The sequence below is a fragment of the Osmia bicornis genome, chromosome 14 (assembly GCF_907164935.1).
Source record: "Osmia bicornis bicornis chromosome 14, iOsmBic2.1, whole genome shotgun sequence".
Taxonomy (NCBI): Eukaryota; Metazoa; Arthropoda; class Insecta; order Hymenoptera; family Megachilidae; genus Osmia; species Osmia bicornis.
The window spans coordinates 3,848,185-3,871,008 of record NC_060229.1 but is presented as its reverse complement, the minus strand read 5'-3'; the positions used below and the strand labels follow the sequence as shown (position 1 = coordinate 3,871,008).

Sequence of the window (22,824 nt, the reverse complement as noted above, 5' to 3'; positions counted from 1 at the left end):
TTACATCTCTACATCCTTTACACCTCTGCATTCCTTATATTCCAACAACCCTTATATCCATGCGTCTCCTATATCCCTGCATCTCCCACATCCCTGCATCACGTACATCCTTATACTCCTTGTACTCCGTATCACCCACATCTCCGCATCCTTTATATCTCAGCACCACAGAGAGAAAAATCGTGCAAAATTTAGTTCCAATTTTGTCCACAAGGGGGCGCTAAATTTTTTCGTACTTTAGTTCCTTTTCCCGCCGCTAGGGGGCGCTGTATTTTCGGGAAAATATTAGTTCCCATTTTGTCCACCAGATGGCGCTAAATTTATTCGTACTTTAGTTCCTTTTCCTGCCGCTAGAGGGCGCTGTATTTTCGAGAAAATATTGGTTCCAATTTTGTCCACCAGAGGGCGCTAAATTTATTCGTACTTTAGTTCCTTTTCCCGCCGCTAGAGGGCGCTGTATTTTCGAGAAAATATTAGTTCCAATTTTGTCCGCCAGAGGGCGCTAAATTTATTCGTACTTTAGTTCCTTTTCCCGCCGCTAGAGGGCGCTGTATTTTCGAGAAAATATTAGTTCCAATTTTGTCCACCAGAGGGCGCTAAATTTATTCGTACTTTAGTTCCTTTTCCCGCCGCTAGAGGGCGCTGTATTTTCGAGAAAATATTGGTTCCAATTTTGTCCACCAGAGGGCGCTAAATTTATTCGTACTTTAGTTCCTTTTCCCGCCGCTAGAGGGCGCTGTTATGAACGCCGAATGCGTTATTTCAAAGAGGTAAGTGATAAAGGGATGTAAGGCACCGCAGAATGTAGGGAATAGAGTGTCTGTGGAATGTGCTATAAGGGAAGCAGGTTTGTAAGAGGAACAGACATTAAGAGACAGGGAGATGGAAAGAATTGAAGGGTGTAAGGGATAGAAACGTGTAAAGGATGCAAGGATATAAAGAAAGCACGGATGTAAAGGGTACAGTGATATGAGGAATGCTGCGATGAAATAATGCAGGGAGATAAGGGGTGCAGAGATATAAAGGAATTAGAGATATAAACGATGCACATGGGAGTAGTAAAATCAACACGTTCGTCCGCCTAATTAGTTTATTCAGTCACCTAAGAAGATAAATACAACAAATTAAAAGAACACAGAAAATAAAATAAGGGTATATGTATGTTTAGGAGGTAGATCTGCGTTCCTCGGCGCATACCGCATGCCATAATGTCAGTATGCAGAGTATCAACCAGGCTTCGGGGTCCCTAATACCCGAAGATATTAAGTCGGTGCGCAGAGCGGTCATCGGGGTCTCTGGCACCCCAAGATGATATTTTGTCGATGCACAGAGAGAGTTATCGACTGTACTACGTGGTTGGGGTGTCTGGGAACCCCAACAAATTATGACTCCTTAAGATCAAAGACATGTTTAGTCATGGTCGATTCGTAGTTACTGCCTTGCTGAAGAATATTCTAGAATAGATGGCAGTACGTATTCACGACCATTCACGACATCCGTTGAAGGCAACAAAATGGTCGTGTAATTCTATCGTCGAGTGAACGTAAAATTGTGAGAATAAACGTTGCTTTAGTCGAAACACTAGTATACAGAAAGTATCTGCGTTCATTTAATTAAAAAAATGACCGCGATACCTGGTACTGTGGCCTTTGACGAATATGGACGTCCTTTCATTATTCTTCGTGACCAAGAGAAACAAAAACGTCTAACCGGCATTAATGCAATTAAGGTGAAATTTGCATCTCCATATAATCTCTTCTGTTCTTTCAGATTGGAAAAAGCAGTAATAATTTTATTCTAAGCACTTTATCTATGATTCTGTTGAGTCTAACAATTCAAAGATTTCATCAATGATTTCTTGGGGCGACCACGTGAAGAAAAGAGCAATGGCGACGATTTGGGCTTGGCAATTCGTTAAAAAACTAAAATTCTATCAACCTAAATCGATTTAATTTTGACTGATATTATATTCGTTGTTACCTTAAATTGTATTTCAAAGATATATTTCGATTATTGCTTAAGAAAATTGTAATTTATGAGAGGTATTAAAGGCAATGCTTTTGCCCATATAAGGAAATGAATGAATCCTATAAAACAGCCCCACTTGGTCATTTTATATGTAATCTGTATAATAAATTAATCATTTTTTAATTGTAGTCACATATTTTGGCAGCCCGTAATGTGGCCAACATTCTCAAAACCTCCTTAGGACCTAAAGGTCTTGATAAATTGATGGTGAGCTCTGATGGAGACATCACTGTAACAAATGATGGAGCAACAATTCTGAAGAACATGGACGTGGACCATGAGATTGCTAAATTAATGGTTCAGTTATCACAGTCTCAGGATGATGAGATTGGGGATGGTACTACTGGAGTTGTTGTGTTAGCTGGTGCCCTTTTGGAACAAGCTGAACAATTGCTAGATAAAGGAATTCACCCGATTAGAATAGCAGATGGTTTTGAAATGGCAGCAAAGTGTGCAGTAGATCATCTGAAGGAAATTGTAGATGAGTTTGAGGGCAGCACAGAAAATTTAGAGCCATATATTGAAATTGCTATGACTAGTCTTGGTTCAAAAATGTAATAATCATGTTTTATGTCTGGTTGTGTTAATTGTTAGCACATGTTAGCAATACTTTCTTCATTTGTTTTTTCTAGCATCAACAAGTGCCACAGGCAAATGGCAGAAATAGCTGTAAATGCGGTATTTGCGGTTTTAGATCCTGTTTCGCGCGACGTGAACTTTGAGTTGATAAAGGTAGAAGGAAAAGTTGGTGGTAGATTAGAAGATACTGTCTTAGTCCGGGGTGTTGTAATTGACAAAGACTTCAGCCATCCTCAAATGCCAAAGGTAAAGGCAATTTTAAGAACAAGAAATTATTGCAATAATATCTCGATTCGCCTAATGATGACGAAAAGAAACAGAGAAGGGTGAAGATTCAGAAAAGTTGTTTAGTTTACTTTCGACGTACCCTAAACTGTTCCCTCGGTTAATTTCCTATTAACCTTCGGAAAAGTGAAGGTTCACGCGAGAGTAACTATGCAATGATCTGATCTTTGCAGTGGCTTCAATGATCAAAAGATTATGAGAGCTGAAGGCGCAATAACTATATTTATTATTAGTGAATTTTTAAAAATCGTAACACGAAAAAGAATTGTGCGTTTTATTACAGAGGTTGGAGAATGTTAAATTGGCAATTCTGACCTGTCCGTTTGAACCGCCCAAGCCGAAAACGAAACACAAGTTGGATGTTACCTCCGTCGAAGACTACAGAGCGCTGCGCGATTACGAACAAGAAAAGTTCACGGAAATGGTGAAGAGGGTTAAAGATGCCGGAACAACCCTTGCTATTTGTCAATGGGGATTCGATGACGAGGCGAACCACCTTCTTCTCCAAAATAATTTACCAGCAGTCAGATGGGTTGGTGGTCCAGAAATCGAAGTAAGTTCTACCTCCCTCTATCGATGCACATTTATTTTGCCCGATGATGACGAAGCGCAATAGAAGAGGGTGAAAGTTCAAGATAGCTGGCTAATGTTATTTTCAGAAATTTTTCTTATTCCCGTATTAGTGTTCTATTACGAGAATAAACGGAAATTCTGTAAACGCGGTAGTTAGTAATCTTATCGTTCGCAGTGGCTCTAATGATCGTAAGATTATGAGATCTGAGGGCTTAATTTTTCTTCCTTCCATTTGTTGGTTCAACAAAAAAGAAGGAACAAAGATGTGAGGCAATACTGAATATTTTTATAGCTAATCGCCATTGCTACCGGTGGTCGTATCGTTCCGCGTTTCGAGGAGTTGACACCAGAGAAACTTGGCCATGCAGGCATCGTCAGGGAACTAACTTTCGGCACGACTAAGGACCGAATGCTCGTTATCGAAGAATGCAAGAACTCCCGAGCGGTCACCATTTTCATTCGCGGTGGTAATAAAATGGTAAGTGGTATTTAGTTAAAGCGAAAAGTAGCAAGGAGAATTTCAGCGGTATTCCAATATACCTAACTGACCAGACACCTTGCAAAAACAACGCGTCATGATAATTAATTGAATGCTCAATCTAAAATGAATTTGATTGAGCTTCGTTTATCTGATGCTACAATACTCCATAAATTCTGTTCGATCGATCCGTATGGAATATGTACGGATTTAAAAATTTATTGTAATTTCTCTTCTAAGATTATCGAAGAAGCCAAACGAGCCATTCACGACGCCCTGTGTACAGTTCGTAATGTCATTAAGAGCCAACTAATTTTATACGGTGGCGGTGCTGCCGAAATATCTTGCGCTATTGCGTGCACAGCTCAGGCAAACAAGATCAGCACTTTGGAGCAATACGCGTTCCGTGCGTTTGCCGAAGCTTTGGAAGCGATTCCAATGGCGCTCGCTGAAAATTCCGGTCTTTCACCGGTAGATACCTTAACCGAAATAAAAGCCCGCCAAATACTCGAGAAGAATCCCAGTTTTGGTATCGATTGTATGAATCGTGGCACTGTCGGTAGGTATCGGTATTCCTTAAAATCCTTCCTCCTTACCACGGATAGCAAATAAATAATTGTTTATCATTACAGATATGAAATTGCAAAACGTTGTCGAAACATTGACCAGTAAAACGCAACAGATCGTATTAGCCACACAATTGGTAAAGATGATACTTAAGATCGATGATATACGTTCACCAAGCGATGCTGGTGATGCAGCCTAAAGATTTTCCGTATTTCTTCCTTCTACATTGAATTATTGTACGAAGAGAATCAATTATAATATTTAATTACACCTCACCTCTTTTGCTTCCTCGAGCTTCATTCACATTTCTAATAACTGCGTTAATTTTAGTTAATATTCTTTCATCGGTATAACACAATGATAATTTATACGATAATATTGTGATACAATGCAAATAAAATGTTTTACTTTTACTAATGTTCTTCATTTTTTCTTTAACCTGGGTACATTAATTAATTAACAAGCATGAATGGTATCGGTTTTTTTCATCAACGATCATTCGTTTATTTTTCATTGTAGGAACAAATAAATTTTTGTCACATCGAGTCAAGGTATTAATTATGTAAACGGATTTTTTTTTCTTTTCTGTACACTCCGGGTTTCCGAGGAATTTCGTTTTCGAAAGATTACGGGCAAAGCGTAAACGTAAATGCAGACCAACGTAGGAAACAGAATTTGGTTAAATTCTACTAATAAAATGGCACAAAATACAATCGCTTGTACATTATAGAGCAAAGTAGGTTTCCCGAGGAAAAATGGCAATATAGAACTCTGAAAATTCTAATTTTGACGATATTAATATTAAACGGCTAAGGGAAGAGACAGGAATCTGGGGAAGAAAAGATCTACGGCAATGGCCATCCAGGATCATCCACCGTTTTCCTTCTGGAATCCTGCTATGCTCGATGCTGTACATACATATAAATTATAATAACAATATATACCTCTGTCTTTCTCTCTCCTTCTCTTTGCTCTTGTATTTTCTGCCTTCTGTGTCCATCCTCGCCAGACCTATGGTTATTCTTTCTCGTATCACAAAATATACAATCTATACCCAACGTAACGTTATTAATCTCTCGCCATTCCTTCATCATCTTTTGTACATATTAAGTACATCTCCAACAGACATCCGATAATTACATACAGTTCTTGCTTGGAGTTGCAATAAATTGGCCTCAACAACTTTCAATAGACTAATCGAGAAACAACGCATTTCTTAAACCTCTTTAAATCATCGGTAACAACTTTTCTGTATTTCACAATACAGAATTCGGCACTTCGTTTCGCAATTGCATCGCAGCCTCGTATCTCACTATTCTCGTTTATTTTCTTTTATTCAATTCAGCAAGCTCCAGCAGAGCCTTATATTCGACGCGATCCTTAAGTCTTTCACGTGTAATCATTAAGAACGAAAATGAAATCTGTATTCGTCGTTCGTAAAAGGAATCCTTTAAATCGACACGTTTACGCAGACAACGGTAGGAATGATACTTTGTTGAATACAAATTACTCGAGTAAAAAAAAATATATATAAAACGATGATTTCGATGACCCGCTCGATGCGTTATCTAATTTGTTTTAGCCAAAGTTGTTCAGCATAGCTAAATTTCTTTTTCTCCCGTATTTCTGTTGTTATTTCTTAATAAATAGGCTATACGAATTTGATTACTCGTTACTCAACTAAAAGTTACATGCGCAGCGGGGTCTCTAAGTTTCTCATTTGCTATGATTACACTTTTTTGAGCATGGGCAGGTGAAGTACTTCCGGTATCTCAATATCTTCTAGCCGAATGTCTGATGGGTTGAACGGGAATCTTACTGGATATGAATACATCAGATCCATTAACAGCTGAAAAAGAAAAAATAACAAACAATGAATAATATTTTCTCCTAAAAGATATATTCACAAATTTTTCAAACTTACTTGTTCGTTGTTTTCACCGCGTTCGTTTAATTTCTCTTGTACCTTCTTGATAAATGAAACCGGCACGCGTGTTTCGAAATCATCCGCGGGTGTGTACAAATTTAGAATTTTAACTATTTGATTAGCGGATAATTTATTACACATTTCGCACACGGCCTCTACGTCGTCGTCTGTTTTACGAGCTTGCAACAACTGTGCTGCTTGTATGATCGGTTGAAGGGCTGCTGATGCTGGCTCTAATCGTCGATCTCTTCCCCATTGTTCCAAGTGGCTCAGATTGTACCTGAAAAAAAAAACGTAATCATGAAGGCATAGTTCACGTAAGTATAATTAGGTGCAAAGTAGACTCGATCTAAGGAAGAAGTGAGAGCGGAAGAAGGCTAGTAGCAGAGATTCTAGATTATATTAATAAAGTAGAAGAGCTAAATTATAATGAAAAATAAAAAAATTCCACGAACCTTATTTGCATACCCTTAGTCCAATGGCACAGCTCGTTCCTCAGGAGCAAATTATTCAGAGCGCTGGCGCACATGAAGTAGAAGAGTTGTTTGAACAATTGTACCACGATTTCAGCATCTACGCCATGATACTGAAGCGTTTTGTAGACGGAAGTGAGTTCATCCAATAGTTTGTTAAGTTTCTGTTGGGTGGATTCTGGTTCTTCTCCCATGGAAGAGGATCTTGCTCGGCCAGGTTTATTAGAATTTAAACCTGTGATCGCTTCGTGTTCCAGAAGAGCAGGGACCGTCAATGCCTGGATCCGCTCTCTAAGATTCGTCATGATATTGTTGAAGATCCAAAGCGCCACGTTACTCAACACGACTCTATATTCGCTCAAATCGAAATTCCTTAGACACTGCTCGTTCTGTCTTGGAGTGTTCTCGTTTTGGAATGGTTTGTCTCCGGAATACTGTTTCATATTGTGCAACAATCTTAAAGTGTTACTGAGCCAGAGAACGCTGGAATCGAAATCCTCGCGTTTCTTCACCACTCGTTTTACAGCGTTCAGATAACCCGTTAATAACAAACGAACTTTCTCGTCGTCGTTTATGCAGTCCGTGTGTCTGATGCACATGAAGAGAATGTACGCTGGTAGACCGGGTAGTAATGTTACCGCAACCCTAGGTTTCAAGTCTACGAAATTATTGAAAATATTTAGATTTCAGATTAACCCATTCATTTCAACTCGAGATAATTTAACTTTGTAAATTTACCGATAACTAGGTGGCGTATTATCACGTTGATATCTTCTTTCCTAAACTCGAACATCCCCTCGAAGTCCCTCTCCTTCTTTCGAATAACCGGTACATTACTTCCGTTTTCGGCGGAATGACCAGTGGAAGACATTGCGGAGTCGGTCGTAGACTCTGCATTATATGGTACTGTGAAACACATTAAATTATTAGATAGATGTTGAATTTTATTATGAATTATTTATAAACAGGGGTGAGTATGGTCTGCGTAAAAGGGCGAGGAAAATGATCACTAGACCATACACTCACCGGCGCCCCCCGACGTATAAGGGCGATCCTTCTGTTCCTTAGAATCGTCTCCCTCATCTTTGTCAGCATTTAAATATTATAATATTTTAATGGTCATTTTCAGAAATCATTTCATGGTACTACACATGATCGCACAGTGACTCACATATTTCTATGAAATTAAGATCTATTGATTGATAAAAAAGTACGTCAAATATGACGCCAAAATTTGATAAAAATTAAAGTAGATTTTTTTGTAAATTCAGAAACAGTACATGATATCATTACCTTTCTTAGAATTAAAAATTACCTGAAGAAATGCATGAGTCACTTGAAGTGATTTGTTGCAGATAAGAAAATTTCTTTTCTTTTGATATCTATCTAAAATGTTCAATTATACTCACAGCCTGCATCTTTCAGACGTTTCGCAAGTATCTTGCATTGTTTCTTGAATTTCCTGCATTCTTCCGCTATTTTGTCGTATTTTTCTTGTAGCTCCTATTTTTCAAATCAATATATTTATTAAGCATAATATGCGACATTTACTATAACAGATGATCAGAGTTTTACCAAGTTTTCCGAAGTTAGCCTCGCAATTTCGTGCTGCATGTAAGCCTCGGTTTGAGTCTGCGGGGATTTACTCAAATTTAGGGATAATAATTTCTGTTGTTTTTCGATTTCTTCTTGCAGCCTGTCGACTTCTGCTCGGTATTCGTCCCTTTGGCTTCGCCAACTCTTCTCCTTCATTTGAATCTCATCCTCCAATTGTCTTCAAGAATGAACACAAAAGATCATTTTAATTCATCGTTTAATTCTTCAATTAAAATTATTAATTTAACACGTTGATTGCTGTGGAGGACACCACTTACCACCAGCTATTAGCTCAAATCTAATCTAATCAAGTAATTAATAGAGACGACAAATTTTGGATAGCATTGTTATCGTATGTATTAATAATACAACACGTTCATAATGAAAAATAAAAATGGCTATTATCACAATGGCATCCAACGTGTTAAATATGACAAGGAGATGTCACTCTCTCGAGCCTAGCGCTAAATGATAATTAGTAAATGAAATATGTTTTATGCAGCTGCAACTGTGTCAGCAAATCTCAGTAAAATGATGTTCTCGATTGAATAGATTCATGAAAGATCGCTAGATGAATCTAGTCGGAGGTATTCGCGTCAAAATTATCTTAACTCACTCTCTGGTGGACATTTGCCTTGTCTTAAGTCTACTGAAAATCGACGAGCATGCACAAACGACAAAACACGATTAGACACTATGCCGAATCTTCCTCCATCAACCGACGACACTATTCGATTTACCTGTTTATCTTCTTCTGCGTCTCGAAGGCTAACACCAGCTCTCCATCTTCGTTAATGATGTCCACGTCTCGGCCATAATTCGAGCCTAAACTCTTCATTCTTCTCGTGTTATCCGCCAACACGCTGTGCAACTGTATGCATTCTTCTCTTCGTCTCTCGAGTTCTTCTTGAAGAGCGTCGAATTGTCCTGAAATGGAAATCATTTATCGCGCTTTTTCACCGTCGTCCATATATCAGTTTTCCTAAGGATAATTATGTGCGAGATAGAAAGAGAGAAGCGAAAGAAAAATGACCAATTTTCAACTGAAAATTTTTTTATTGCTTACAATGTTATAAAGGATCACATAAAAAAAAGGTAGTGCGACACGAAACATTTTATAAAGCGTTTGCATATACACATCGAGAATGTGCATAAATCAAATAGATAAAGGATAGGGATGAAATAAAAATCAATGGATACACAGTGTATTTGTGCACGTATTAATAACCACACCTTGGTTAATGGAAGTACAACAAAATAAAAATAAAGTAAAACAAGCGAAATAAACAGATATCAGCGTGAGAGGAAGCAAAAAAAGAAAAAAATAGATTATAGTAGTCGATAGAGTAAGTAATGAAGGATTTTCTTAGCGCTGTAAATTAATGAATTACCCATGAGATTCTGTTGTGCACCGGATAGACCTGTAGAGGTGACGCTTTTCCTCAACGAGCCTAGATCCTTCTTCAACTGAGCATTCTCCATTTCTAGTTCTTGTAGCTGTCAAAAAAAAGACATCGGTGTTACTCGTCAAAATTCTGAACAAATAATTTAATTTTCTAAATTACCCTGAACGTGTCCTGTGTCCTCGAATTCTCTTCGGGACTGTCCCGTTCTAAATCTTCCACCATCCTGATCAATCTACCCTTCTCCTTTTCAACATCCTTCAGTTTCTGTTGAAGTTTCAACACCAGACCGATGTCGACCGGTGCATGTGCTGGTCCATTTGTTTCTGAAGGTGATTTATTCGGTTGCACCTCACCATCTGGCGGACTGTCTGATCTTTGTTGATTCCAATCGATGGTTTCCACTCTCGAGTAAGGAGTCGAAGAGGATGCTGTCGATCTTACCGATCCGTAACCCAAATCCTTTGAAATTAAAAATAAAATTATGAATACATTTACAGTGCAAGGGATAGAAATATGAGAAAATAGCCTACGATATTCTGATCGTCCTGAGGAAGTTCCGTGGACACAATTTGTCCACTGCTGCTGGAAGCATTGCTTAGGGAACGAGAATGAGCCGGTGCATGCATCGCGAGCTTCTGCTCCAACATCTCCGCATGTTGCTCCAACTCGTGATACTCTTTCAGCAACTTCTGATAAGCGCCGCGATCCTGATCCTGATCCAGCAGGAGGAGATCCTTTTCTTGTTCCAATCGGTGCTTCAAATTCTCTTCAGCGCCGCGTTGATTGTTCTTCAGCTTCTCGTTAGCGACCGAAAGTTCTTTCCGCAATTTCTCGATCTCACCCTGAAGCTTCTGATTCTCTTGTTCCTTCTCCAGAGCGGTTCTCTCTTTGTCCTGAGAAAAATTCAATTCATCAGAAAGGAAATAATTCTATGCTTCTTAATTTTGAGTACCTGCAAAATATCCATCTTCTCGTCCCTTTCGTTCTTAACTATATCCTGAATCTTTTCTAATTCTTTTTCTTTTTCTATTAATATAGCGTTCAATTTTCTATTCTCAGATTCCACGGTCTTTAGTCCTTCCAGCTTGTGTTTCAAGTCTACCACGTCGTGCTGAGCGTTCTTTAATATCTGATTCTCTTTGATCTGGAGAAGAATAAGTGAAAATCTTTACTGTTCAAACCTGTTGATAAACGTTAAAAGTAATTAAACATACGAGTTCAGTGATCTTCTGCTGTAACGTGATTATCTTCTTTTCCAACCCTTTGTTCAACGACTTCACGTGTTCCACGCTTCTAGCTTCAGCCTTCAATCTCTTAAACACCTTCTTCGCGAGATACCTTCTCACGCAAGCCTGAACAATGACGATGTTCTGCAATTTCTTCTTGCACGCCATTCGAACGAGGTATCCTCTCGCGAATCTTTGAATCACAGTCGCAGCGGCGTTGTCCTTCATCAATTGATACCTTTGCCTCGCCATCTTTCCTCTGCCGTAAGTCTGAATACCGAGAATTGTGCGTTTTATTCGAAGGAACCGTCGCCTCTTCAACCAACCCTTGACTCGTGCTTGAATTTTAATCGCGGCTCTTTCTTCCCTCACTGCCTGAGCCTTTTGCCTGGCGATGTAGCCTCTTCCGAATCTTTGAAGACCCAAAACGGCGCGTCGGATCTTCTTGTATCTGCTTCGACAAATTAGGCCTCGCACCGTTTTCTGTATCATAATACAAGCGTCTCGTTGTCGTTCAGCTCGCAGCTTCTCCAGGTAGGCCACTTGACCGGCGCGGAAGAGAACCTTCGTCTTGCCGAATTTAAACTTGTCCTCGTCCTTAATGTACCTATTGATTATATTTTATTAATGGAAAAAGAGGAAACATGGCACATCCAAAAATTGCCATTCTAAATGTCTTAGAGAAATAGAAATACTATATTTCTTCTTTAGCTTATTAGAAAACTTCAACGAGGTATTATATAATAAATACCGAAGAATGGATTAATTAACGATAACTGACCTTTCCAATATTCGTCGACAGGTTTCCCTGAGATCATCGCGTCGGATGTCCTTGAACTTGCACAGGCTCCTGTACCTGAGGAAGAACTCGCCGTAGGTCCTCTGACTCGGGAAGCCTGCTGCGGATATCCTGATCGTCTCGAGCACACCGCAAGCTCGCAATTGTTGAACAGCACGAACTGGATTATACTCGAAAGCTTCCTTGGTGTCGTTTGGTTTAATGCAACGCACGTAATGGGGGGTGGTTGCGTTCAATGTCGACATCAACATGTTCAAGGAATCTCGGAATTGAGATCCTACCTACAGATTTTATTTTACAGATAAAAATCTATACGAATCGTCTTCTTATTAAAATATTACCGTTTTCTTATTTTGTTTAGGAGTACTGGGTGCCGGTTTCTGGGCGGATATTTTCACCCTGACATTCGGTGGTACCATCAGTTTTGGATCCTCGTCGCTGAACAGCTTCTTCAGTAATTTATTCTAAAAATAATGAAATATATAGAATCTGGTAATCTAAGGGAAATAGTTAAAATAATTAATATTCATTTTTCTCTGCGTACATCCCCGTTGCGCAGCACGTCGACCTGTTCCTCGATAACAGTATCCCTATTTTTCTCTAAAAATCCAATCGTCTCGTAACGCACTAAATCAGCAAAATGATGAATCAGGAAGGCGGATGTTCCGAATCGTGGTTTCTCAAAGTGCTTCGATTTGCCACATTTCGCGTAAAGTTTCTCGGCCCAAGAACTATCCGAACCTTTCGGCATCTGTTCGTCAAACGATTGTTCAATAATTATATCTAAATAAATGAAATATAATAGTATAAATAAATTTACCGACCCTACATTCTTCGTCCAACAGATCCAGGATACCCAGCTTCGTTTCGATAAGATCGATACAGGGTTGATTGTCGTAGAAATCGATGAAAGTCCATTCGATTTCCTCTCTGAAATATTCTTCCTGTTCCAATTTGAACACGTGCTGATTGAACTGTTGCTGAAGCTTTTCGTTAGCGTAGTTTATGCAGAATTGTTCGAACGAGTTCACTTCGAATGTCTCGAAACCGTAGATGTCGAGAACACCGATGAAGCATTGGGGTTTGTTCTGTGATTGGAGGGAATTATTGATGCCGGTTACGATCCAGTTGAATAATTCCGCGTAAATGTGTTTCGCTAAAGCGTCTCTCGCGCCGATCGCTTGTTCAACGTTCATCGGTTTCAGAAACACCTCCTTCATCGACACGATTTTTCGGTGGCACAGCCACTTCCGCATCGCGTTCACGTCGGTGCCTAATAGCTCGCAAATCGTCAATAAATGTTTATCCGACGCCTAAAAGTTAAATCACGAAGGAAATATTGAAATTACAATTTCAGCAAATTTCGTATGCAAATGCATAAACGTTCACGGTTTATCAACGCGTATATTTACATGAATGTAGCTGGCCTCGGTGTCGTTCTCGTGGCTCGAATTCAGAGCATCAGAATTCCCTATCCTAACATTTCCCAAGTGCATTATGGCCGCTAAAATGCGAAGCATATCGTCCTGCTGTTTGGACGAGAATCCTAGCATGGTAAAAGCAGTTACTGTTTCGTCGAAACACGCCAAGTCGTCTACGCCGTCTATCATCGGGTTGTTTCCTTGATTCAGATAGTGAAACTGATTCTGATGATTTAGGTGCAAATGCGGAAGCCGCGCCGCGGCAGCGCACATCTGGTAGAATATATGGTAATTCCTTTCCTCGTATGCCTAGGAAATTTGGGAACCATTAACGGATAATGGGAATTAACTGTCACTCTCCTGTCACTGATTATCCATCTGAAATAATTACTAATAAGATAATCAATTATACCTGAAAGACGACCCTCGATTTCTCCAGAAGATAAGTCCTCATACTGGCACCGGTTATGTGATAATGTTTATTGAATTGGATCTCGATGAATTTACCAAACCTCGAGGAATTGTCATTTCTCGTTGTCTTCGCGTTACCGATCGCCTCCATGATTGGCAGGGAAGCGAGCACCTTCTTTTCCACCTGTGTCTCGGTCGTCGAACCGCCGACGGTAGCGAAATATCGCATCGTGTATTTTGCGGAAACTGTTTTCCCGGCACCCGATTCCCCAGAGACGATGATGGATTGATCGTGACCCTCTCTGCGTTTTAATGAAAAGTTGATCAATCTCGAAGCAAGTTTCGAGGAAACGATTATGAATAAAACGTGAACCTTTCCAATTTCGTGTAAGCCTCTTCGGCGACGGCGAATATATGGGGCTCCAAATCGCCCATCGCTTGACCCCTGTACGCCCATATCGTGTCATTCCCGTAAATGGGTAGCTCGTTGTAAGGATTAAAGGCGACCAACACGATGCCGCAATACGTATAGATGCAGTGTCGTTGGAAGCGGATTTGGAGATTGTAGAGAACCCCCGGCTCGTGGAGAAACGATAACGATGTCAAATTATTTTCGCCAATAAGTATGTCCGGGTTCCTCAGTGGCGGTAGATCGGTGTCCGATTTTATTTCCAAGACTTTCGTCTGATTCGAATCGTCCGTGTGGACCTTCAAGGTGGGCTGCTTTAACTTGTAATCCTCCAGGAGCAGCGCACCTTCCCACACTTTTTCTGGATGTGGTACCCATACCCTGCCACCCTATCGTCATACGTTTTATTTCAGTATCGAGGCTTTGTTTTATCGTCGAATGATTTATTAAAGATTTACCATCTCGACGATATTCGTGGCACAGGGAGAGAAAAGAAATGCTTCAGCACGGTAGTTTAAGTTTCATGAGTGCAATGTTTGATGGCATCGCCTAAAGCTCTACTTTCTGTATGGCAACATTTTCAACAGTGTGAACGAGCTTGCACGAGTTAATTACTTAGCGTTGAATTTTCCTTCTTTTCAAAAGATGACCTGCTTTTCCATTTTTGCGAGCGCTACGCAGGGAAACGAGGTCGCCAGATCGATTTCGACGACGGCCGCGCCAAATCAGAGGATTCGCTATCGCGTTAAGATTGTTATTGCCTTTCAATCCCGACGAATGGATTTAATTTTCATGCTTATCGTTTCGAATATCCTTAGCTAAAGATCGATGATCTCACCGGAATGGAAGCGTCGCTGATTCAAATTGACGCTTCTTTGAGCCTTGTAACGGTATCGACGAAATTATGTCCGAACGTACCTCGTGCTATTACGAATGAGACACGAAACGCCGAAATTTACTGTTACCGAGCACACACTGGACTGTTCCAGGGAAAAAAGAAAGACAGAAAAAGGAGCAGAATTACGTGATTCGAAGGAATATCGAGCAACGGTAAAATTCACTCCACCTTCGTACCTGTTCTTTCCTAAGCTGTCACTCTTACGTCAGAGAAACTGGTTGTAAAAGACAATCGAAAAGAGTGAAACGTTTGATATGTTGTCTTCAAACAACACGGTGATACATTCGTATGTGGGTCAACCACGCTCGGGGAGAAGTGAAAAATAACCGTGAACTCTCACGATCCAATCTTGTGTACCAATTATTATACAAGACATTGGTTGGATGACATTAAGAAAGAAAAAATAATTAAACACTCGTAGCATTGTCAGTAAAAATTTATGTTCACTGTATATTTCCTAAGGGAAATTATTTTCTTGTTTCTATTTTCTTTGAAGACTGTATGGCGTTTAGAGAGGTACGTTCAACCATGAAAAATTCACTGTAATTCCAGTAATGATCGCTAATGCCTACGTTGCGTTCACCGCGTCCTTATTTTATTTTTGCCTTTCGAGGTGACCCGTTTGCTGACTTAGCAATCCTAAATTGCACAATTGTGAAATCACCGGCGAACGCATCTCTGTGAATTCCAGAATTTCATAACGTGCAACGACTTTCGCTGGTTAGATTGAAAAGTCAATGGGACATGTGAAAAAGAAATGTTATGAAACATCATCGTGATAGAGGATGACAAATGTTAGTCAATGAATCATTTCGAAGATTGATCGAATTCGATTCGATTACTTAACAAGTTAATCCTTTCACTGAGAAAAAAATACAATAAAGAATGAACGAATCGTCGAAGTTTATATTATTTAAATAATTCTGAAATTTTTCGTTCGACGATTACTTTCGATCGTCTATTAAAGAAATTATTTCCCATGCTTTCTATGTTACGTACCCAATAACGATTACTCTTCAGAATCTTACTCAAGGAATAGGCACAGAAAAAGGCTGAATTCTACCGGGTTCCCACGGGGCTCGTTAATTCAAAAGCTGGCCAGAACGAGAGTGAACCACGCATGGTTACCCGTGACAATCGGTAAATTCTAAGATGAGAATGAATATCTAACTTTCCTTCCCTTTTTCTCATCGTGAATTAATTAGAAGGCTCTCCGGCTTCTCTCATGCCACTGGTATATTGCATAATTACTAATTAGCTATGCAAATCTTGAGTCTCTAATTTTCGTCGCGTTTCAGTTTTAATTTAATCCCTGGATTAAAATAAGCTGCCGAAGGATTCGATCGAAAGAATAAGAAATTTTAATGATATTCTCGAGGCACGTATTTGGATGTCGTAGACGGCAAACATAAGGGAAGCTTCGGCGACTGTGCGAACGCAGTCCGTTCATATGTTGCGTCTGAGCTTCGCTAACCGATCTACGGCTTCTGTCGCCGTTTCACCCACGACTAGTTTCTATGTTCCAAGCTACGCGAACTTTTTCCAAGCTACATGCAGTTAAAACTTTAATATCGTCCATTACTCAAACGATAAGTCACATTTAATAGAGTATCTGCAATGCCTATAATGAAACTTCCAGACATTCGATCGACGTTTACATCGAATAATGATTTCCGATTTTCCAATGAAAACGTTCTACCTTCTACTTTTCAATTAAGCACAAAAACATTTGGAAAATTAAAGATTAGATGCTTTGTTTGGCGAGAAGAGGTAAAATTATTTACAATATTCAAGTTACAAGTAGAAAGAGGAGGGCAGAGCTTATAATCTTATCAACAGCCACAAAGCCACTCAAGAATGAATCATTCTGTCACACGTTCCTCCCACAAACTGATACGACGTCCACGTTGTACGATACGATTTCACATTTCGAATTCAAAATTCGTATTTCGACACGTTTTATCAATGTCGAAACACGATGGAAATGTTTCTTTAAGAAACGAAGATTGTAACGTAACCAAGTAGGACAATTGATGCAATTAGATGGTGGTGGTTCAGGTGTACTTGAAACACGATCATACGTATTCCGTCTTAAAAATGGAACACGATTTATCGTACAGTTGGTCGACGAGTTTTGCATAACATTTATAATCGTTATTTACGACGGAACATTCATTAATATTTGCTTTCGCATTGTTTGCCTTATCTGCTTCCTCGTTGCAATTTCAAACTTCCGAAACGAAGCAAGAATTTGTAATTTTAATAATTTTCATAAGTTTTGTAAATCACAGAAGAGAATATTAATGGAAATATATAGGGGTGGATTGGGACTTAAATTTTTACTGAGGGATTAGAGGGCCTTCTTGCAGAATATGGATCATAATTTTAATTAATTAGTCTCCAAATCCTTAATGACCCATCGGAAATTTTCCGGCACTCCTAATAACTCGTCTGCCTCTGGAAATATACTTCCAGTGTTGGGGGAGCCTAGGGAGAGGCCACCCTGGAACTCATTCAAAGGAAGCCTAAGTTGCACGCAACCGTGCCAAGCAGTGAATTTCAAATGCATTCGAAACGTTATTCTGTAATTTCGAGATCGCTCGACATGGTATTCGCTGCAAGATCGATCGTTGCAACCCGGCATCGTTGCTCCCGAGAAAGGTGGCGAGTTCTCCGTTATTGAGAATAACCGGGTCAAGTTTCTCGCCCACCTACGCTCTTTTTTTACCGTGTACTTTGAAAATTGTCATCGTTGATACCGGATGCTACGTGTCGCTCGCGCCCTGTGCCACCCGACAGTTTCCCTTTCGATGAACCCTTTCGGTGCACCAGCACCTTCTCCAACGTGTACTCGAAACTTTTTCTGTCATTCGTTCTACACTGGTCGTACGATATCCGTTCTATTTGCGATGCTATCAACAGCAATTGCGAAGCCTGTACAACGATAGCGTATCGTGTAAAGTACGAATCATGGTCATCGTATAAAAATCAACGAGCTTGCTTTTCATCCAGCGCGGTTTACAACCGTGAGAACGCGAGTTTACGCTTCTGTTTGTGTCCCTGTTCAGGCAGGATCGCGAAACGGGACGCGTTCGTGGGAGATTGCTAGGAGGAATTCTTGTTTTTCACGGAGGCTGCACAAAAGGACGATAACCATTGTATTTAATCAGACTGTTTTGTTGTGCGTTAAACTGCTGTATCATCGTGTCATCGTACGTTGCACATTTACAATGATACGCATTATAATTTTTACAAAATGATTAATTATGGAATTTTTTAAAAATTGAGTATAATTTAGATTCGATCAATGTTTCACGAGTTTGCAATGGAAGAAAGTGAAATTTTCCTAAGCAATTTGTTCAAGGGAAAGTCCGCCTGACCTTTAAGATAAAATCTCACGGAACAAGGAACAAGCATCCACGATGGAACAAGCGTCTTCTCGTGACGGGACACGAAGAAGCAAGGAGAACTACCTATTCGAAAGACGTTTTGCTTCTCTGTCATGAAGAGAAAGGGAACCGTTTGCTAGCGAGCGAAGTCTAGCGATCACGTTCCTCGAACCGATCGTGCGAGCAACAGTTTCGAACGGAGTTACCTTACCTTTAAATGTAAAGGTGCGATCAGAACTTTGGTTCGAGTTTCAAACCTGTTACACTATAAATTACAATTCCATTGTAACTTTAATGACTTTTTTCTGAAATATCCTTTTGAAATTTTTATTTAAAAATGTATTTTGAATTAAGAATAATAAGGTATTCAGAAATATATTATGATTTATATTTAGATAAACATCCGCAATCTATTTATCGCCATGGGTTGCGCAATGGTCACTGTATAATTAATTTCCACGAGGAAATGTCAAACGATATTGTGAACTGTGTCGATGCCAGTTTCGTACCCGATGAGTTTATTTTATGCTTTAAATAGGAATCGTAATGGTAAATCGTAAAATTGAAGAACCATTTGTAAAGTGTGTCGTGATCGATACAGACCTTCTATGCGACGAATGTCCCTGACTTTAACTGTGTCTACAAGATAGGATCAGTGTTGAGTGTTATCGAATAGTCTATTATTCAACTGACTATGAAAATTATTTTTTAATAAAAGAGAGAAATAATTATTATTTTGATTATTAATTATAAGTGCGTTAATGTTTAAATTGGAATGGTGTTAAAGGTGTGTTTCATAAAAATTGCTGTACGACCTCGGACAACCCTCGCAATTCACCTGATCAAGGCAATAACTCAGCCAAGATGGAGAGTTACCGTACGACCTTAAAGGGGCAGGTTTCAGCTGGATTAAACGCTGTTCTCATCGACTGAATATTCTCACATGGGTCTCTACATTCTTGAAACACTTTATACAAAGGAATTCCCATGGAGGATGAAAATTGCTGACTCAATTATTTGACCATTTCGAACACTATACATGCACGATGGTATTTTCAATAGGATTTTACTTTCTAGAAAGACTTTCTCTATTGATGAAGTTCAATCGAGTGTGATCGAACGTTTTCATCAGGGTATTAATTTCTCCGTGACTTTGACCTTTCAATAGACAATTAATAGGGGACGAAGTTAAAAATTGCTATAATTATCTCATAATAAATGGATCGAAATAATGAAAAAATATGAATGTTCGAGGCATTGAAATGCTGGCGATCGAGAGCGTACGATCGGTATTCCATGTTCAAGAACATGAAACAAGTGTGATAGACTCCTGTCAAGAACAGTTTGCACACAATAATCGTTATCGTGTACATCGACCTACCTAGTAATCGTACCATCTGATTTTGAACGTAGAATTAAACCTTATTGATTATTGATTTTTGATTCGAAAAGAATCTGTAACTTTATCTATAACTTAATTATTTTCTAAAATAATTAATTTAGTTTTTGAATGGGAAACTGGTTCAAAATAAAACTTTGTTCACTCTGAATATAATGAACTGAGCATTCACATCTCAAGTTCAAAAGCTAGAAATTACATCACGAATGTAAATAGATATGAGTCACTATACCTATCTAACTATAATTAACAAAGTTAACTGCTGTTCTGTCGAATATAATTAATCGCCAGCCATCGAGTTACCTTAATTCCATGATCGCATAAAGGTTTTCACTTTCGCTCGAAGGGGATATGAATTAAAATCAACGATGGATTCTTTATATTAAGCAGATTGTACACTTAAGAGTATTACAAATCGCTTGCATATAAAGCTGAAGAAGCAAAACACCTCTGGTGAAAGTCGTTCCTTAGAGGCAACTTGAGAAAGACACCTTCACTTGGAATCAATGATGCGTGCCTTTCGAACTAATTAGAACGATATATTGTCTTCCTAAATAATTAAGATTGTACAGGATCGTTTAGGATAAAGAAGAAAGTTGTACTTAATTTTGCAAATCACCCGATTCTTCGCTGTACCATCATTCTTCAAGCGTTCGAAAAATGCAAGAAATATTATGTTTCTCCTGGTACAAAATTCTTCAACGAACGTGTAGAGATTGAAGGAAGAACACAATATCATGAACAAACTGAAAATCGATAGAATCTCGGCCAATCTACTTACACCAGCTGTTTACTTCGAAGCGACAAACCATTCTCTGTGCAGTTTTTATGAAATAAAAAGATGAGAAACATTGAAGAAAAACGAGAAGACCTGTCACCGAAAACCTTCACGATTTTGCGAAAGATTTCACGAATGTTTACACGTTGGAGTTCTTAAGCATTTGCACGAAGACCTTCTCTGTTGCTTAACGGCGACAGCATATACCTTCGTTTCAAATTCGAAAAAATAAAACAACTTTGCATAATATTGTAGAACGAGTTGTGAACAATTTCATCCAAGTACGCGTTCTAAACCGCATTTCTTTATGTAACTAGATGGTGAAACAACAAAGCCCTCGGGTCTTAAGAGAATTGTCGACTGTAACACGCAAGAGAATTGTCATCCTTTAACCCTTTCCAACGTCAAGCATGACTTGACATTTTGTTTATTTTTTTCTCGAGTGAATCATTTCGTAGCAGGACACATTTGTTTGGTAAGAATAGAAATATTTTCTATGAATCATACTTTCAAAAATCAAAACAGCCAGCAGTCAAATTCCACCTATGATTCAATATTTTATAAAAGAAGGGATTCTATTAATTTTTAATTAACTCTCAATGTAAAGAAGATTTAAAATGAGAATAATAATATAAAAGGTTTCTACATTGGTAATTATCTATCTTTCCCTCTGAGGTCTCACATTAAGGGTTGAAATATCCCCTCTTGGTTGGGGAGGCTGGATCCTCCAATATTACAGAAGTACCTTAAACGTTAAAAAAATGAATTCAAAGCTGATGAATGAAAATACAGTTGATTTTCTTACTGTAAAAATTACTTCCAGTATCAGCAGAACATTCACCGGATGTCTAACTGTAACTTCGATTCAGAAAAACGAAGCAATTAGAAATGTCAACAGACATTCTCGTCACACTGTTGCTAGACTAGTAGAGCAGTTTCAGGAACTGGATCCGAACGGTAGCAGATCGGAGCATAGAATCTGGACTAGTTCCATACCTTAACGTATAACTCCCTCGTAGTCATCGTCGTTCGGTCCAGGTGATCACCTGGGTCAGGTCAGGTACGAGCGAGGAGAGTAGCACCCACAGGCACGCACACAGGACTTCACTCTCACACACGCACACACCTGAGCCACAGATAAGAGTACCTACGACATTTGTCGTCCAATCGAATGTCGTGCGCGCTACGAGCACCGTGATTTTCCTACGACTATACAATACATCCTGGTGTCAGTCGTGTTGCGGTCACGGCATGTTTCTGTTTTTATTTTTTTCTTCTTCTACTACTTGCTGTTGCCTGATTCCTCAACGAGAACTACTTAAATTTAGCTCCGGATCGCCGACGATCGATGGGACCACTTTATCACAAGGACTCTGGTACCACTATCGGGACACTTTTCTGATCGTTTTCACGGGGAATTTTATGATTTAAATTATCAACGATGGACCAGCTGGAAATGGATTTTCGCGAAGGTCGTACGTGCACGTAAACGTCGTACGACGGCACTGCCACCAGCTGGTTCGTTATCGGGTTTGGATTCGGCGCCCCTCTTCAGCTTCTCGCTCGACCACTCTTCAGCTGTCACCTCCTCTTTCCGCTCGTACGCTTATACTAGCCACCTCTCTCTTCGACAATCGAACCACTAGTTCCACGCCATCTTCTAGTCGAATGGAGAAACAAAATGGTGATTCCCAGGCCTTGCCACAGTCTCCGCGTCGATTTTTCAAAGAAACTCACTGTTTCTTATCGATTTTTGGGAGATTTATGGGTTACACTTTGGAGATTGTTCAACTTGAAACATTTTAATGATTTATGTAGTAAATTAAAATTAAGAAATTGATGAAAAAAGCTTGTAAATGATGGAGGATGAATCTATAAGTGAATTTTGAATTTCCATCTTTAATCATGCACAGAATTAATTAACCATTTTTAATTAAAACTTGCTGTGCGGAAAGTATAAAAGCATGGACATGGTAGGAGATTAATAATTTTAATTGCGAGCATTGGAAGTTGATGTTAGCAGACATTAAAACCTTGTTTTTGTATTTATATTGATAAGAGATGTTAAATGACTATGTAATTATTTTTGTAATGTGTGAAGGAAGCAAATAAAAGTATTTAATGGATAAAAAATCTGTCTTCTTTATTCTTTGATTTCAATTTTAGCGCCAGTGGCGCTGTA

General features: G+C 39.2%; 2 protein-coding genes across 3 annotated transcripts; one reads left to right on the top strand and one right to left on the bottom strand.

Annotated features, from left to right (window-relative positions):
* Window positions 1-1,455: 1,455 nt before the first annotated feature.
* On the top strand, window positions 1,456-4,923 carry LOC114879975 (T-complex protein 1 subunit epsilon). The gene is made up of 7 exons (XM_029195459.2): window positions 1,456-1,729; window positions 2,158-2,582; window positions 2,661-2,853; window positions 3,176-3,445; window positions 3,758-3,943; window positions 4,184-4,502; window positions 4,576-4,923. The coding sequence occupies exons 1-7, from the start codon at window positions 1,622-1,624 to the stop codon at window positions 4,707-4,709; spliced, it is 1,635 nt and encodes a 544-aa protein (XP_029051292.1). The 5' UTR covers window positions 1,456-1,621; the 3' UTR covers window positions 4,710-4,923.
* A 130-nt stretch (window positions 4,924-5,053) lies between these two features.
* Window positions 5,054-22,255, bottom strand: LOC114879974 (unconventional myosin-Va). Of its 2 annotated transcripts, XM_029195457.2 has the most exons (21): window positions 21,639-22,255; window positions 14,143-14,567; window positions 13,771-14,071; window positions 13,350-13,667; window positions 12,762-13,250; window positions 12,482-12,688; window positions 12,279-12,401; window positions 11,920-12,218; window positions 11,127-11,745; window positions 10,865-11,056; window positions 10,443-10,805; window positions 10,072-10,371; window positions 9,898-10,003; window positions 9,247-9,433; window positions 8,486-8,684; window positions 8,320-8,413; window positions 7,937-7,993; window positions 7,649-7,816; window positions 6,893-7,568; window positions 6,435-6,717; window positions 5,054-6,359 (listed from the first exon to the last, which is right to left on the bottom strand). In XM_029195457.2, exons 1-21 carry the CDS (start codon window positions 21,663-21,665, stop codon window positions 6,240-6,242), a joined length of 5,553 nt encoding a protein of 1,850 aa, XP_029051290.2. In that variant the 5' UTR covers window positions 21,666-22,255; the 3' UTR covers window positions 5,054-6,239. The 2 variants fall into 2 exon arrangements, with proteins under 2 accessions (XP_029051290.2, XP_029051291.2); XM_029195458.2 differs by lacking the exon at window positions 7,937-7,993.
* Window positions 22,256-22,824: the final 569 nt, after the last annotated feature.